Source organism: Mandrillus leucophaeus, unplaced genomic scaffold, assembly GCF_000951045.1.
Source record: "Mandrillus leucophaeus isolate KB7577 unplaced genomic scaffold, Mleu.le_1.0 Scaffold371, whole genome shotgun sequence".
Taxonomy (NCBI): domain Eukaryota; kingdom Metazoa; phylum Chordata; class Mammalia; order Primates; family Cercopithecidae; genus Mandrillus; species Mandrillus leucophaeus.
In genome coordinates this window covers 274,310-290,234 of record NW_012103932.1, presented here as the reverse complement: position 1 = coordinate 290,234, position 15,925 = coordinate 274,310, and the positions used below count along the sequence as shown (strand labels likewise).

General features: G+C 47.4%; 1 protein-coding gene across 1 annotated transcript in view; it reads left to right on the top strand.

Moving 5' to 3' along the window:
* The window catches only part of TRAPPC9 (trafficking protein particle complex 9), a 479,714-nt gene that overhangs the window by 215,421 nt on the left and 248,368 nt on the right, over positions 1-15,925 (top strand). The window contains exon 14 of the mRNA XM_011990156.1: positions 13,940-14,092. Coding sequence (XP_011845546.1) covers positions 13,940-14,092 — 153 coding nt within the window. The remainder of the gene's footprint in view (positions 1-13,939; positions 14,093-15,925) is intronic.

The following is a 15,925-nucleotide window of genomic DNA, read 5'->3' as shown; positions in this document are numbered from 1 at the left end:
GGATTCTTGCTCTGTCACCCAGGCTGGAGTGCAGTGGCAGGATCTCTGCTCACTGCAAGCTCCGCCTCCTGGGTTCACCGCGTTCTCCTGCCTCAACCTCCTGAGTAGCTGGGACTACAGGTGCCCACCATCATGTCTGGCTAATTTTTTATATTTTTTAGTAGAGACGGGGTTTCACTGTGTTAACCAGGATGGTCTTGATCTCCTGACCTTGTGATCCGTCCACCTTGGCCTCCCAAAGTGCTGGGATTACAGGCATGAGCCACTGTGCCGGGCCCAATCCATCTTATTGTTTTAATGCAGTTTAAAGTAAGTTGCAGATTTCAGTATATTTTACCCCTAAATGCTGTAGCACATGTATCATTAACTAGAGTTCACTTTTTTTTTTGGTAAAATACATGTGCAGTGACATGTACAAATCTTGTGTACCATTTATTGAGGTTTAGAACTACATGGCTCTGTCTAACGCAAACCCTTATCAGGGCATAGTATAGAACATTTCCGCCACCCCAGAAAATTCCCACATGTTCCTTCCCAGCCAATCCCTGCCCCAGCCCTGGGGCAAGCCACTCTTTCCCTTTACCTGGTCGGCCTAGTGAGCACTTCCTAGTGATGATGTAGAAGGTGGGGAGCACTGTGGCAGCGGGACAGAATTCCAAGGGAGATGCTTTTGGCGGTGGTTCACGCCGCGACCATCAACATGGTCGTCTTCTCTCCCCAGCCCTCAAGCGTAGCTGCCCGTCATGGCTTGCCCACGCCTCGTCTGTCTTTGTTACTGTGTAGTTTTCTGTGGTTCTCTCCAGTTGGGGTCCCCAGTCAGTCAGAGGATGCACAGGGCACATAGGGCCACCCTGGCTTTATGCACAGGGAAAGCGAAAGCAGAAGAGGTGGGTGGCTGGCCTCGGGTCACAGGTCAGCTGCATGAGGAACCGGAACAAGAACGAAGGCCTCCTCCTTCCCAGCTCTTGTGACTTTACCTGTAATCATGACAAACGTAAATAGACAGCATGGCAGAGCCATTTTCAAAGCAATAGGGTTACACGTGAAAAATGAAAGCTATCATTCTTTTTTAATTCTTGTTCCAAGCTGCAATACATTTACATGTGGAATTACATTAACGAAAACAAACCACCAGTTTCCAAAATACACAAAGGGAGTAATTCCTGTCACTTTAGTCCTATAGCACCGAGCTGCCAGCATGAATGAACAGAGGACCTGCTCTGAGGACATGGGAATATGAGCAGGAGCTACTGGTGGTAGGGAGGGTGAGGGAGGCAGAGCAGAGACAGTATGGGACTTGGTTGTGGATGTTAACTGTAGGAGATAGTATAGGACTTGGTTGTGGGCGTTAACTGTAGGAGACGGTGTAGGACTTGGTTGTGGGCGTTAACTGTAGGAGACGGTGTAGGATTTGGTTATGGATGTTAACTGTAGGAGACGGTATAGGATTCGGTTATGGGTGTTAACTGTAGGAGACAGTATAGGACTTGGTTGTGGATGTTAACTGTAGGAGATAGTATAGGATTTGGTTGTGGATTGATTTTTATTTTAGCATTATCTTTATTCTAAGCCCATTGAGCTTAGCTTCTTTAACTGTCTCTAAAATGTCTGCTGTATAAAATTTTGCCACATGGGATGAAACACCCTCTTCTCTGGGTTCCCATATGATTCTCTTTGTACTACAATAGAGTTATTTTATATCTCAGTAGTAAGAACGGCTTTTACTCAGCTGGGTGTGGTGGCTCACACTTGTAATTCCAGCACTTTGGAAGGCCGAGGTGGATCACAAGGTCAGGAGTTCAAGACCAGCCTGGCCAATATGGCGAAACCCCCTCTCTACTAAAAAATACAAAAATTAGCTGCGTGTGGTGGTGGGCGCCTGTAATCTCAGCTACTCAAGGGGCTGAGGCAGGAGAATCGCTTGAACCCAGGAGGCGGAGGTTGCGGTGAGCCAAGATTGTGCCATTGCACTCCAGCCTGGGTGACAGAGTGAGACTCCATCTGAAAATCAACAACAACAAACTAAAAAGAATAGCTTTTACACTTAGTGCTCTCCACATACCAGGTCTGTGGTACTTCATGTAATTTTTTTCTGATGAAATAATTGCAACTAGTGTAAGAGGTCTTTTTGGGTGGGTGGTGGTGGTGGTCTGTTTATTTCACTGCTGCATCCTTAGCACCTAGGAACTAAGAGCAATGCTTGCCACATAGTAGGTGCTTACATAGTATTAACATTCTTACCAGCTGCATAGGGTTGTCGTAAGTGTGAAATGTTAATGGAGGATGGGGAAAGCTCTTGGGACTACATTGAGCTTGTTTGCTTTATAGATAACAGTTGTTATTGGTGTGTGCATCGTTTCTGCAGACCACGTTTGCATGCCGATGCCTGGTGCCTGCAAGAGCCTGCCTGTGAACCCTACATCTTGTCCTTACCCTTTTCCTTTTCCTTCCATCCCTGACGAGGCACCAAGAGTCCCATCAGGGGCCCCCTCTAGTCTCTGCACACTTCTTCACTCCCTCAGAATAAACTGCTTTTTCTTCGGACATCAACCTTCAGATAAATAAGTTTCTTGCTTTGTTTTCTCCTCTCTTCTTCTTTGCTTTCTTGACTTATTTTAATTCTTACTATTACAGACTCCCTTTAAAATCCCCTGCATTTTAAGTTTATGGTAAGGATGCACGATATTAAGGGTCAGACAGACCTTTGTGGGCCTCTCAGGAGTCTAGACTGTCACTGGGGCTTTTATGGGGTGAGTGTGTCCCTGTGTTCACAAATCCCTAATACAACGATGAGTAGGTTTTTTTGTTTTTTGTTTTTGTTTTTGTTTTTTTTTTTGAGACGGAGTCTCGCTCTGTCGCCCAGGCTGGAGTGCAGTGGCGGGATCTCGGCTCACTGCAAGCTCCGCCTCCCGGGTTCACGCCATTCTCCTGCCTCAGCCTCCCGAGTAGCTGGGACTACAGGCACCCGCCACCACACCCGGCTAATTTTTTTTGTATTTTGTAGTAGAGACGGGGTTTCACCGTATTAGCCAGGATGGTCTCAATCTCCTGACCTCATGATCCGCCCGCCTTGGCCTCCGAAAGTGCTGGGATTACAGGCGTGAGCCACGGCGCCCGGCCACAGAGATGAGTGTTTATAACCCACCCCATTTCTGGACAAGGAGGGTCTAGCGATGGCATGTGATTCTTCTAATTTGAATTTACGTGTAAGCAAGTGCTTTTTTTTTTTTTAGACAGCCTCACTCTTTCACCCAGGCTGGAGTGCAGTGGTACAACCTCGACTCACCGCAACCTCCGCCTCCCAGGTTTAAGCAATTCTCCTGCCTTAGCCTTCTGAGTAGCTGGGACTCCGGGTGTGAGCCACCACGCCTGGCTAATTTTTTTTTTTTTTTTTTTTGTATTTTTAGTAGGGGCAGGGTTTCACCATGTTGGCCAGGCTGGTCTCGAACTCCTAAGCTCAAATGCTCTGTCTGCCTCAGCCTCCCAAAGTGCTGGATTACAGGCGTGACCCACCATGCCTGGCCACTTGTAAGCAAGTTTTTATGTGTAGATTGTGAAAGACATGAACTCTTGCTTTTGCTTAGTCATAGATTTCATTGTAATAAAGCTCAAATTAAGAAACATTTACTATATTAGCTTTTCCACAAATGTTCGAAGATATGTGTATGTGAGTGTGATACAAAAAGAAACATATACATACCTGTATACATAAATGTACATACACACTGCTTAATTTCTTCATTCTTCTGTTTAATATTTTAACAAAAAATGATGGCTTTGTATTGTTATAATTAAAAATTCATAAATGTTTTGAGGCGAGATTCTCTTTATTGCTTTTCTCATGAATGTTGTACCAGAGCATCCCTGGAGATAGAAGCTAATATTAATGGCTTCTTACATGTCTCAGGTTCACAGCAGCAGTAATTCCTCTGCTATTATCAACATAAAGTAACCAATTTCACTTGATAGCCCTTACCTAAATGCTAGCATTTAAATAATGACTATTATTTCTGAAATGAAATTTCACAGGGGAAAAAAATTGGTGACAGATGCTCCACTCTCAATTGATGGCTCTCTTGTTATTCCTGCAGCATATTACTGTGTAGGATTCTGCAAAGCCCCTTCAGACACCCAGTTCTGTGCCACAGTAGGGAAGGGGGAAAACAGAAAGGCCCACTTTTAAGGTGCAAACACATCTTAAATCGGACGACCAAGCTATTCAGCTTTCCACAGTGCTGTGGCTACAGAAAAATCATCTCTGCACTGTGAATTTCATCTCTTATTTCTTAGCTACAAATACCTTGGTTATTTGGCATCAGAGGGGAATAAGCTGTTCCCGTGTGTGTGGATTTGCTTGTTATTTGAATATGTCACTCTTAAGCTACAGAACTTAATACACAAATAAGCAGTGTGGTTAGACATCTTCTGAGCATACCTTATACTTGGAAATAGTAGGATTCTGAAGGTGGGACTTCGAACGTTCTTCAGTTACTGGCCTGGGCGCGGCCTGGGGGTGCAGTGTCGAATCTCTTCTCGCACTCTGCTGCTTCTGCGTAGGTGGAACAGGCCGGCCTGTCGCCCTCTTGCTTTCTGCGTGCTTTTCCTCTCTCTCTTGTGGGTGTCGCTGTTGCTCGTTGCCTCTGTCGGCGCGGGTTGTCTGGCACAGCCTCTGTTCAGCTAGAATGATGACAAGAACGTGGGTTTTGGCGTCTCATATTATTAGCTGTGTGACTTGTCTTGAGCCAGTTGACCGACTGCTGGAGGCTTGGTGTTCTCATCTGGATACTTACCAGGACCCAGTCCCTCTCATTCGGTCATCCCAGAACACGCGCTCCTGTCTCTGGAGGACCTAACACAGTGCTTAGCAGAGGGTGGGTGGGGCGGGAGGAGCTGTCTAGTTGCAGTCCCAGGACTGATGGTTTGGCTTCCTTGGTCTGCCAGGGCCTGGAAAACCAGAACATCCAAATTGTTAAGGCTGACTCGAAATAAGCAAATGCGTGCCCCGCTTGAGGAGGACAGGTGCCTTTGTCTATGTTTCCTGGCTTCATCTCTCTCTCTCTCTGTCTCTCTCTTCCCTCCCCCTCCTTTTTTATTTCCTTAAGATGTTTCAGAAACTGTCTTAGCTTTCCCCTTGTTCTCAGACTTTCTGGGCTGGTGAAATGTAACAATCCCCGGATGAATGAAGGTATACTTGCATTAAAACCACCGCAAATCCAAACTAGAAGCCACTTAGTAGAGTCAGCATAAGCCCTGCTCATTACACAGGGAAGGAAGCTGGGAAAGGCAAGAGGGTGAGAAGCACTTTGGGAGGCCACGAGCAGTGCCCAGGAAAGGCAAGAGTGCGAGAAGCACCTTGGGAGGCCGTGAGCAGCGCCGATGGGGAGGAGACGGTTGGCTCCTGCTGACAAAGGGAAACCTGTTACTCGTGCAATTCTCAGGACCCGAGGGGTTCGGTAATAAGCTGACTGAAGTGCCATATGAGAGCTACCCACCCTACTGGGCTTTCTAACTTTCTGGTCTGGTCTGTTTCCGAGGTGCTTTTATTAGGCTATTTTTATATAGTTGTTTTCTTAAAAAAAAAAAAAATTGCGGCAAGGCAGGGCGAAGTTTTAGAAATCAGTCTGGAGAAAAGTGGCTTCTGCTTCTTGGCATTGTCTCAGAGCAGAGCGCCTTGGGGAGCAGGGGGAAGGATTCCATTTCTGCCATCTCTGCTTCAGTTTTGACACCAAGTCCCACTTGCATATCTGGGCGTGGACAGAGGTAGAGATGGAGCTGAGGACAGCTGTGGCAGCCGGCTCCGGGTAGCCAGGCCAGTAGACTAGTCGGAAGCCCCTAGGTCAGGCCTCCCTCAATTTTCAAGTTACTTATGATGGTCAACATTATAATATTTAGGATCAGACGGACTTTTGTTAGAGTCCTGGCTTTGCCACTTACTGGCTGGGTGACCTGGACCAAGTTACTTGTGTCTGTGACCATTGTCCCTCCTAGTGGAGCTAGCACTCCATAGCTCTTCTGGTTGTTATACTACATGTAAGGCACTTAATACAGTACCTGGCATGAGTTAGGGCTTGGTAAATGCTAGTTCCTCCTGTAAGGTGCTGTTATCTTTGATGCTGCTGCCATTGTCATCTTATAAAAATGTCAACTCATTTGTCACCTTTCTAAAACCTTTCTGAAATCATTTTCCTGTCCCTGGTTTCTTAGCCCAGCATTCAGTGAAATCCATCCTGTGGCTGGCTGCCCGCCTTTTCCCTTCCCTTTCTTTCTTGCACACTTCCCCAGTACCCACTGTGCTTCAGGTATTGTGGCTTAGGGAGCGGGACCACAGTCATCCCTGTCCTCCTGGAGCTCTGAGAGTCATGGGAGGCTCAGTGGTGAACAGGTGCAAGGTGTCCCATGAAAGCAGTGGGCAGGGCGGGGGCAGCAGAGGGATCGTCCTCTCTGCTCTTTTTGGAGTGGTTGCTCCCTCTGGTGCTCCCCTGTCTGCCTTTATGGCTGCCAGCTGCTCTTGCCTTTGGTGGACTCCTCAGCAGCCCATACTGAGCACCTCCTACGTGGTGGCCATCGTGTCGGGCACTGGGGACACCCAGGTGAATGTGATCCAGGGCTCCACCCTGGGGAGTCAGAATGTACCACCACAGCCCTTGTACTCCGGCTGTCTTTGAACAAACACACTTTTATGTATTCGGAACTTTGCTTACTCCTAGACGTCCTCTGTGCATCCCAGTCTATCCCTCATTTGCAGTTTCGTCCACTGCCGCCTCCTGAAAGCTTTCCCAAGCCCTTCAAGTAGAATTAATTATGCCACTTCTACTGTCCATTGCCTTGCTGATATTCTGTTACAATAACACTTACCTCACTTGGCTTTGTATTATTCAACAGTCAAACATTTACATCACATTGACATGCCAGTCAGCATGCAGGCACATGAATAATACATGAACCCTGTCCTGAGGAGCTCACGGCTCAGTGTAGGAGGCAGACGTGTGCACTGAATTGAACTGAATTCCAACTGCACATCCTGTATTATTTCTGCTGCATGTTGACTAACCACAGTGAATGGATTTACTGGTGTGTCTCCTAGAAAGACATTGAAATTCCTGAATGACTAAAAGTCATTCAACTTGCTGCCCCCTCGTATATACGATTGCAGCGGCTTTCTGGTACGGTTCAGCATTTTACACATTTCTAGGGTCACGCTGGAGAGGTTTACAAAACAAGCTGATCTTAAGACAAAGTGAAATGCCTTTTAATGAGTTCTGTGAGTCCTGACATGTTCAGCGCCTCAGGAGCATGGATGGGAAATAAATAACACAGGGAGGGCTGAGGGGATGAAGACGTCTGGCCTGCCACTTGGGAGCTCCTGAAAATCAAACTCCCAGTTAGTTGTTTGGGGTCTTTGGTATGTCATGTCTCTGTAAAAAAATGAGGAAAAAAGTACACTTCTTAAAATGGAACTACAGCACGATTTCACAGGCTTTTAGGATTAAGCCAGTGAACTTATTAAGGGGTGGGTTGTAGAGCAGAATATTGAGTCCTGGCTATACCCGCTTCTGCATGGCCTGAGCAGCTTCCCTAAAATGGGTGTGATGGCAGGACCTATTCAGATAGTCGGTGTGTGGATTTAATGAGTCTGTAGATGTACAGGTCTTAGCACCTGTTTTACGGAAGTGCCCCATAGAAGTTAGGTGGCTGGTGATGGTAGTTTAAGTAACAGTAACTAGCATGCTAAATGTTTGTCTCCCCCCCATAGAAGTTAGGTGGCTGGTGATGGTGGTTTAAGTAACAGTAGCCAGCATGCTGAATGTTTGTCTCCCCCGCCTCTTCCTTCTGGGTTGTGTTTGGTAGATGGTATTTCTTTAGTTTCACGTCTCCCATTACAAGCCACTCCTGCTGGTCTGGGTGTCTGATGCATCCTGCAGCCATGACCATGGGGAAGCCTGGTGGGCATTCACGGTCCATTTTGACAAGGTTCATCTCTCAGTTGAAGCACGTTTAAGAAATGAAAAGCCATCCCGACGGGCAAGGATAGTGCTGTAATTATAGTGTTTGAATTTAATCGTACAGTCCTGATACGCTAGACTGATAGCTGAAAGAACGAGGTATTTTATAGAGGTCTGGGACCCTAGCAGGTTCACCTTTTACTTCGCAGCAAGTCCTCTTTCAGTTATATGCCCCCCTGGCTTGGGCAATTACTTCAGCAAGCAGTTGTTGAGCCTGTTCTTTGCGTAATGGTATTGTACATTTTACAGAAATTTTTAGATTGAGAGAAGCCTCATCTCTCATCTGGTCCCAGCTTTTGGGGGCTTCTCCTGTAGCCCCCATACCATTTCTTCCTACAATCAGAGACAACCTCCCCCGAGGGCAGGGGCTGCATCTTCTTTATCTCTGTCCCCAGAACCTAGCATAGCGCCTGCCATGAGGATATTTTAAGGCTCCGCAGTAAGTGTCCATTGAATGAATGAAATGGGCAGTCATAGAATGTAAAAACCAAGGCTCATCACAGTGCTACAGAGCAGACAGAGGAGTGGGTTAGTGCTCCAAGAGTAACAGAAATTATCAGCAGACATCTGAAGTCTTTATGTTCCACAGATTATTGTAGAGGAAGAAGATAGCAAGAGCCCTGTGTGTGAGGAGTTTTGAGTGAAATGTCAAATCCATTGCGTGTGCCAGGGAGCGTGTGAACGCAGGGAACAAGTCCAGAGTTAGTCACACAGGGCCACTCTCCCTCTTTTGAACCTCCTCGAGCCCTCCTGCTCCCTCAGGTCGTGTCTGAATGGTGGTCTCTCCGGGGAGTTTGTCTTGTGTCCAGTTTCCTGCCTGATTTCTGTCTCCTCCGTCAGACCATGAGCCCTGGGAGAGTGGTCACTGGCCTGTTTGCCCACTGATGTGTTTTTTTGTGCCCGCTACAGAGCTTGACACACAGGAGACACTCAATAAATATTTATCTGAAGAATGACTACTTACTTTGCCAAAGGACAGTGATGCAGTCCTCACACTCACATCACAGTGATAGCTACAAACAGAAAGATCAACTCACACAGTTGGGTGCAGAGTGCTGGAGTCTGTCCTGGAGGCATGTGCAGGTGTTTGCAGGCGCGGCGGGAGGGCCTCCAGCCTAAGAGCAAGGGGTGGGATGGTTGCACATCTGAGTAGACACCCTGGACCTGGGTATTAAATAGCCCTAGAAAATCCAGCCAGGCAGAGAAGGTAGGGGAAGACATTTCTGGAGTGGGCACATGAGGGAGCAGAGGTCTGGACTTGAGAAAGCATTCTGAATATTCAGGGACCCCATGCTAGGAGTCTGTTGGAGGCATCACTAGATGTCAACTTCTGAAAGGACGCGTGCTTCTTTCCTCCCTCCCTGTGTGCTCATACTGCATGGGGTCCTTTTTCCCACTCCTTGGCTCCTGTTTGGGGAGGCTTCTTTTCAAACCAAGGTGGGTCTAAAGTAGTGTTGTCAGGATGGCACCTCTGAGTGCCATTGGAGGAGAAGTAGAAGGAAGGTGGACAGGTTAGCTCAGCACAGAAGAGGCCCAGGTCGGTGCGAGCGCTGCTGCGTGGACAGGAGGCAGCAACCGCGTTCTGAGCTGCCAGAGGACAGAGGCACGGTGAATGGGTGTGAGGGCCGGGGTTCACCTCTTGACTCCCGGACATCGTAGCTTTGAAGGCTTAGGAAAGCTGCCTGATCTCTCTGAACTCGAGCTTGCTTATTCGAGTGATGTGGTGGGTAATGCTGGCGTATGGAGATTTTAGGGGGAGCCAAGGGTATGCTGTAAGCTAACTACTCTGCACTATGGCTGATGCTCATGCCTCCTCTGTCCTTAGTATAGGAACTTCAGACAGTGCCTGGCACAGAGGGAGAGCTCAAACACCTGAACGCTTATTGGGACTATCCCGTAATGGAAGTAGCAGGAAGTAGCAGGCATGGAAGCCTACGAGCCCCAATTGTTGGTGGTGTTCTTGCCAAACCTGAATAATTGTAAGAGCAAACACTTAACTGAGACTCAGTGGACCCTGTGCCCTGTCCTAAGTACTCTATATGTTTTAAACCCGCTAACCCTCACAGCAGCCCTAGAAGTAGGTACTGGTATTTCTACCCGCTTTACTTGTAAAAGAAGGGGAAGCTGAGACCCCAGGAAAGTAACACAGCCAAGGGCAAGCTAGGAAGGTGAGGATCTGGGGTTTGAACCCAGGCCGGTAGTTTCGGTTGTGTTTAGCCACAGCTTCTGCAGCTGCCCACAGATATGTCAGCACCTACAGAAGAGCACAGTGGAAAGGGACTCCAGTGTCTCGTGGGAGGGTAGATTCTCAGAATACACGTAGAGTGGCAACCGAGCAGAACCAGGTGGGCGTGCCCGGGAGCCCTGCATGGAGGAGGTCACATTGAGTAGGCAGAGAACTGGCATGGCCTGAGAGAGCAGGTGGGAAGGAAGGAAGTCAGTTACCTAGCCAAGATGTCGTCAGAGCCCTTCTAAAGGAGTGGGAAGAAAGCAGCCACCCCATTGATGATATGATTTCCTGTCAGACTCTCCTTTTCCTTCTGCTTTCTCAGCTGTAAGATGGCTTTGAAGTTTTTTTCTCATTTGGAGACAGATCTTTGTTCTTTCTCTGACTGAGTGACTTACCTTCTAAAGGACAAATCACATATGTGAGCATCCACACATTCCCCTGAGCAGCTGAGGGCCAAATGTTGTGTGTTGAAGCGGGTTTCCGAACAGAGAGTTCACTAACCTGTTATCATCATGAAATACCAAAGCGACCAGCATTTGGTACCCTTTGCCCCCAAAGCTTGACTGAAGTGTTTAGATTTTTATCCTGTAATTAGAGTGGCTATAATCAGATGTGATGCACTTTCTTCTACTTTTGGTGATTCTTGTTGACCCATTCCATCTCCCACTTGGAGTTTTGGATAATACTTCCCTCCAATTCTCCATTTCCCTTTCTGTCACTAAATTCCTGTAAGAATCTCATCCAATGGCCACAGCTGCTTCTGTTTTTGGGATGGAGTCTTGCTTTGTTGCCCAGGCTGGAGTGCAGTGGCATGACCTTGGCTCACTGTAACCGCCACCTTCCTGGTTCAAGTGACTCTCATGCTTTGGGCTCCCGAATAGCTGGGACTACAGGTGTGTGCCACCATGCCCAGCTAATTTTTGTATTTTTAGTAGAGACGGGGTTTCGCCATGTTGCGCAGGCTGGTCTCAAACTCCTGACCTCAGGTGATCTGCCCACGTTGGCCTCCCAAAGTGCTGGGATTACAGGCGTGAGTCACTGCGCCCGGCCCACAGCTTCTCGAAATCATATGAACATAGGGATTCATTCCTCAGGCTGTCATTAAAGTTGACTGCTCAACAATTCCATCATCCTTTTCCCAGCCGTCTGTCTTTTCCCAGATCATTCTAACATACTGTGATAGTATCAGTTTACAAAGCATCTGAACACCATCTAAGGTGGTAGACTGGGTGATGCTGAAGGGCAGCTAATATTCATTGAACACCTATTATATGCCAAGTCTTCCACTGACAGCTGAACGACCTGTTACATATGCTAACCTCCTTCCATGATTTCACTGGTTGTTGGGAGGATTAGGTGAGGTAACACGTGGAGTGTCTGGCACATTTGAGGTGTTCTGTGAATGACTAAGTAAATAAATGAATGTGACGTGGTTTCTAAACACTTTTCAAGGACGCTGTCCCCTGGATCTGTCTCTCTGTGTTAGTATCCTTCTTGAAGGAAACATGGAGACATAAACGCCATCTGTCAGGTGTGCTCCAGAGGGAGCTTGGCCGGTTCTGCAGGACTGTGCCGTGGTCGAGCACACCTCCGGCCAGGAATATGTCTGCTTATTTTGCAGCTCAGTTTGTCCCCGTGTTCTGGAGGTAGCACACCATGTATCTGTTTTCTTTCATGGGGATTTTGGTCAAGCTCTCCGTCTGCCACTGAGCTCCTGGGAGGCTCATGTCTGGGTTCTCCGACCAGGTCTTCATATTTGAACGTCACCATGAAATATCTTCATGTGGGAGGTGAATGTGACTTTGGAATCATTTGGATCTCGGATTCTAGACTGATTCCATCATTTGTGACCATGGATAAGTGACTTCATCTCTTTAAAACTGTCTCCCTATTCAGACCGAAGACGCTCAGCGTAGAGAACTGTTTCCCAGAAAGGGATGGTGGGAAAGCAGCAAGTTGCTCCTGCCTCCTAGGCTGGAGGGACACCAAGAGGAGGGCCTTTGCAGAGCCTGGAAGCTGGGCCCTTCCTGGTAGGAGGAGGGCCCCATACTCATGGCTTCCTGTCCCCTGTGATGGTCAGGAGGGTTTCTTGCCCTACCATGTGGGGACAGCCAGACACCTAGCACGTGACACAGGACATGTGCGCCTGACAGCAGTTCATTGGTCACAGACACTCACAGCTGGGGAAGGAGGATTCCATGCCATGTAGGGCCACATGGGGCTGCACTCAGGAACAGAGAGAGCAGCTGCCCAGGGGTTGGGGGAGGCGGGCTTTGGGGTATGGAGAGGGAGGGCTGCCCCTGGCTCCCTGGGGAGATGTGACCAGCTTATTTCAGTCCCTCCCAGACTGGCAGGGAACTGACACCCACTGCTCAGGATACACAGGGCTGCACCTGCTTTCCACGCCTAGGAAGCCTGCCTGGCTGAGGGACCCTGTGTCTGCAGGAGCAGAGTCAGGAAGGACTTGTGGTGAGGCCGTTTGGGGCCCTCCCAGTTTCGCTGGATGTCAAGGTAGCATGTCATACTGTGCCTGGGTTTTAGGAACTGGAGCTGGGGAGAGACACAGCTACTTCAGAGGGCACCAGCAATGGCCTCCCTGTGTCTCCTTCCTGTCCTCCTTCCTCCCGTGTTGCCTGAGGTTCTTACAGTGCTGTGGTCTTCTTGGTGCTTTTAGATAGTACTTTGTTGAATCTGTAAAATGACTCTGTGGTGCATTAATTGTTATCCCCGTTTTACACACGAAGAAACCTTGACTCCAAGGGATCATTGGTCTCCATGGCACTTGAGTTAGTCAGTGTCAAAAAGGCACCAAAGTCAAGCCCATGTGACTCTAACATTGAAGAATTTTTAATTAAAGACCAGGTGTATGTGCAAGAAAGCAAGGGAAACACCTCTTCCCGGAGGCCTTTCCCAAGGTGCTGTCCTTAATTCTGTGATTTGATTTTTTTTTTTTTTTTGAAATGAAGTCTCACTCTGTTGCCCAGGCTGGAGTGCAGTGGCGCGATCCTGGCTCATTGCAACGTCTGCCTCCCAGGTTCAAGCGATTCTCCTGCCTCAGCCTCCTGAGTAGCTGGGATTACAGATATCTGCGGCCACACTGGCTAAATTTTATTATTTTTTGTAGAGATGGAGTTTCACTATGTTGTCCAGGCTGGTCTCGAACTCCTGACCTCAAGTGATTCACCCTGCCTCAGCCTCTCAAAGTGCTGGGATTATAGGTGTGAGCCAAAGCGTCCTGCTTGGGTTTTGATTTTGTATTCTCTTTTTCTGAAGAGGTGTCTCATATTGAATATATACTTTCCCTACTACACTTGGATCTGTTTCTCTTTAAGGTGATGTAATACAGCAAATATTCATTGTGGAGAAATTTAGTTTAACTCTGATTTAGTTTATAAGAGCCAAACAGCATTTTTTTTGGTCAATGAGAAGAAGTTGCTCACTAAGGCATCAAGATGGCTTGGCTTGAGCTGGGTGCCTCTAGAGATGAACTGTTCTTCCTCCTCCCTGTGCCTTGTTCATAAACAGGGGTGATTGCCTTGCAGCACTTCCTGGTTCTGGAATGTTCTTGTCACTTTGATCTTATACATTTTAAAAGCTCTTCGTTTTCCTTTGCTTTTGAGAATGCATCAGAATTTTCTAGGGGATTGGTAAGTCCCATACTGCCTCAGTTACAACATCCTCATCACTGTCATTGTTATTATTATAGAAAAATTGTATGGTGACTTCTTGAGCTGGAAGCTGGAAGAAATCCTTGCTCAGTTCCCTTTGCAGCCTGGGAAGGTGGCCACGTTCACAATCAACATCAAAGTGAAGCTGGATTTCTCCTGCCAGGAGAATCTCCTGCAGGATCTCAGTGATGGTAAGCACTTTCCTAATTTTAATTAGCACGTCAGGGTCCTAGATACAGTGTAGCAACCCCCGTCCCTTGATGCCTGCTGTTTGCTGTTTGTAACTCACTTGTCATTCATTAACTCAAGCTGCCTGAGACATCTCCTGGGCACTTTGTTAACAGAGAGTTACTGTATGTGTCTGAAAGTAATAAAAGTACTTTTTATCTAGCTGATTTAATTCTCACTCTTTATTATTTTGTACTCATTTACCAGCAGGTCATTCTAAATTAGTGGAATGTAAGAATTACTACATTTTTTCAAGTAAAAAATGCTGTGATTCTTTAGACATCTAATTAGCTGTGATGATAAAGTTTTCCTTCAAAGTCTGATGATATCTATAAGGAGGTGGAGTGTGGAAGACATGGAAGTTTACAATTGTTGTAACATTAGGACTGATTAGAGATAAGATTCCTTGGATTGGCTGAGTGTGGTGGCTCACACCTATAATCTCAGCACTTTGGGAGGCCAGGGCGGGCGGATCACCTGAGGCCAGGAGTTTGAGACCAGCCTGGACAACATGGTGAAACCCTGTCTTTATTAAAAATACAAAAATTAGCTGGGCATGGTGGCGCACGCCTGTAATCCCAGCTACTCAGGAGGCTGAGGGCAGGAGAATCATTTGAACCTGGGAGGCGGAGGTTGCAGTGAGTCGAGATCACGCCACTGCATTCCAGCCTGGGTGACAGAGTGAGACTCCATCCCAAAAAAAAAAAAAGGTTTCGTAGATTGATTATGCCAAATTATGAAGCATTCATTTGGAGGCAATATGGAGTCTATCCGCCAACTCAGGCTCCCCTAACAAAATACCACAGACAGAACAGCTTAAACCATCAAGATTTATTTCCTCATAGCTCCGGAGACTGGGAGTGTGAGATCAGAGTGTCAGCCGTGGTGATTTTCTGGTGAGGCAGGGCCCTCTTCCCGGCTTGCAGATGGCCACCTTCGTGCTGCGTCGCCACGTGGAGGAGAGAGGGAGCTCTGGTGTCCACCCCTTCTTACAAGGGTACTCATCTCATAGAGGGGGCTCCACCCCCATTGCTTCATCTAAACCTCATTACCTCCCAAAGGCCCCACCTCCTAAAGCTGCCCCATTGTGGGTTAGGCCTTCAGTAGATCCTGCTGGGGCAGGGGGAGCGCAGCTCAGTCCCTGGCAGACGCCCTCCGTAGAGTTTGCGCTCTGCACCCTCTGCAGTTCAAATAGTCAGCACGAGCTTCTTGTATAGCGCTGGTACTTGGTAACATATTTTTTTAATATTATTCACAAAAGTAGAAAAAGAGATTTAGGGTTGGACACATTAGAATATGAAAAAGTCAAGAGGATTTAAAATTATACCAAGACTTAAAAATGTCTGATGAAATGGATTTTGTTTGTTTGTAAACACCTTTATACCACTGAACTGCATTTTTTTCTTTAATCAGTAGACAGAGGGTTACATAGGTTCTGACTTCTTTTGCCCAAGAAGGGGGTTTGGCAGAATAGATGGTGCCCAGCACCTGCCCCTGGAATACTTGGGACTGGATATTACATGAGGGGTATGTCTTGGCATGTGGACTCCAGGTAGCAGTGAGGGAATGGTGACCGTGGTTTCTCGCATGGCCTGCTGGGGTCGTCTTATTCCTGAGGAACAGTGGGGAAGGCTTCCAAGGGGAAAGCTTGGCTTTTTGTGTTTTGGTTGTTTGAATTTACATGTTCAATGCAGACCTATTTTGCCCTGTTATTATTGTGCTTCTGCCTTTTGTTGTAGAGCGGACGGGGGCATTCTCTCTGCCCTGCTGAGGTCAGAGAGAAAAACTGAGCAAAA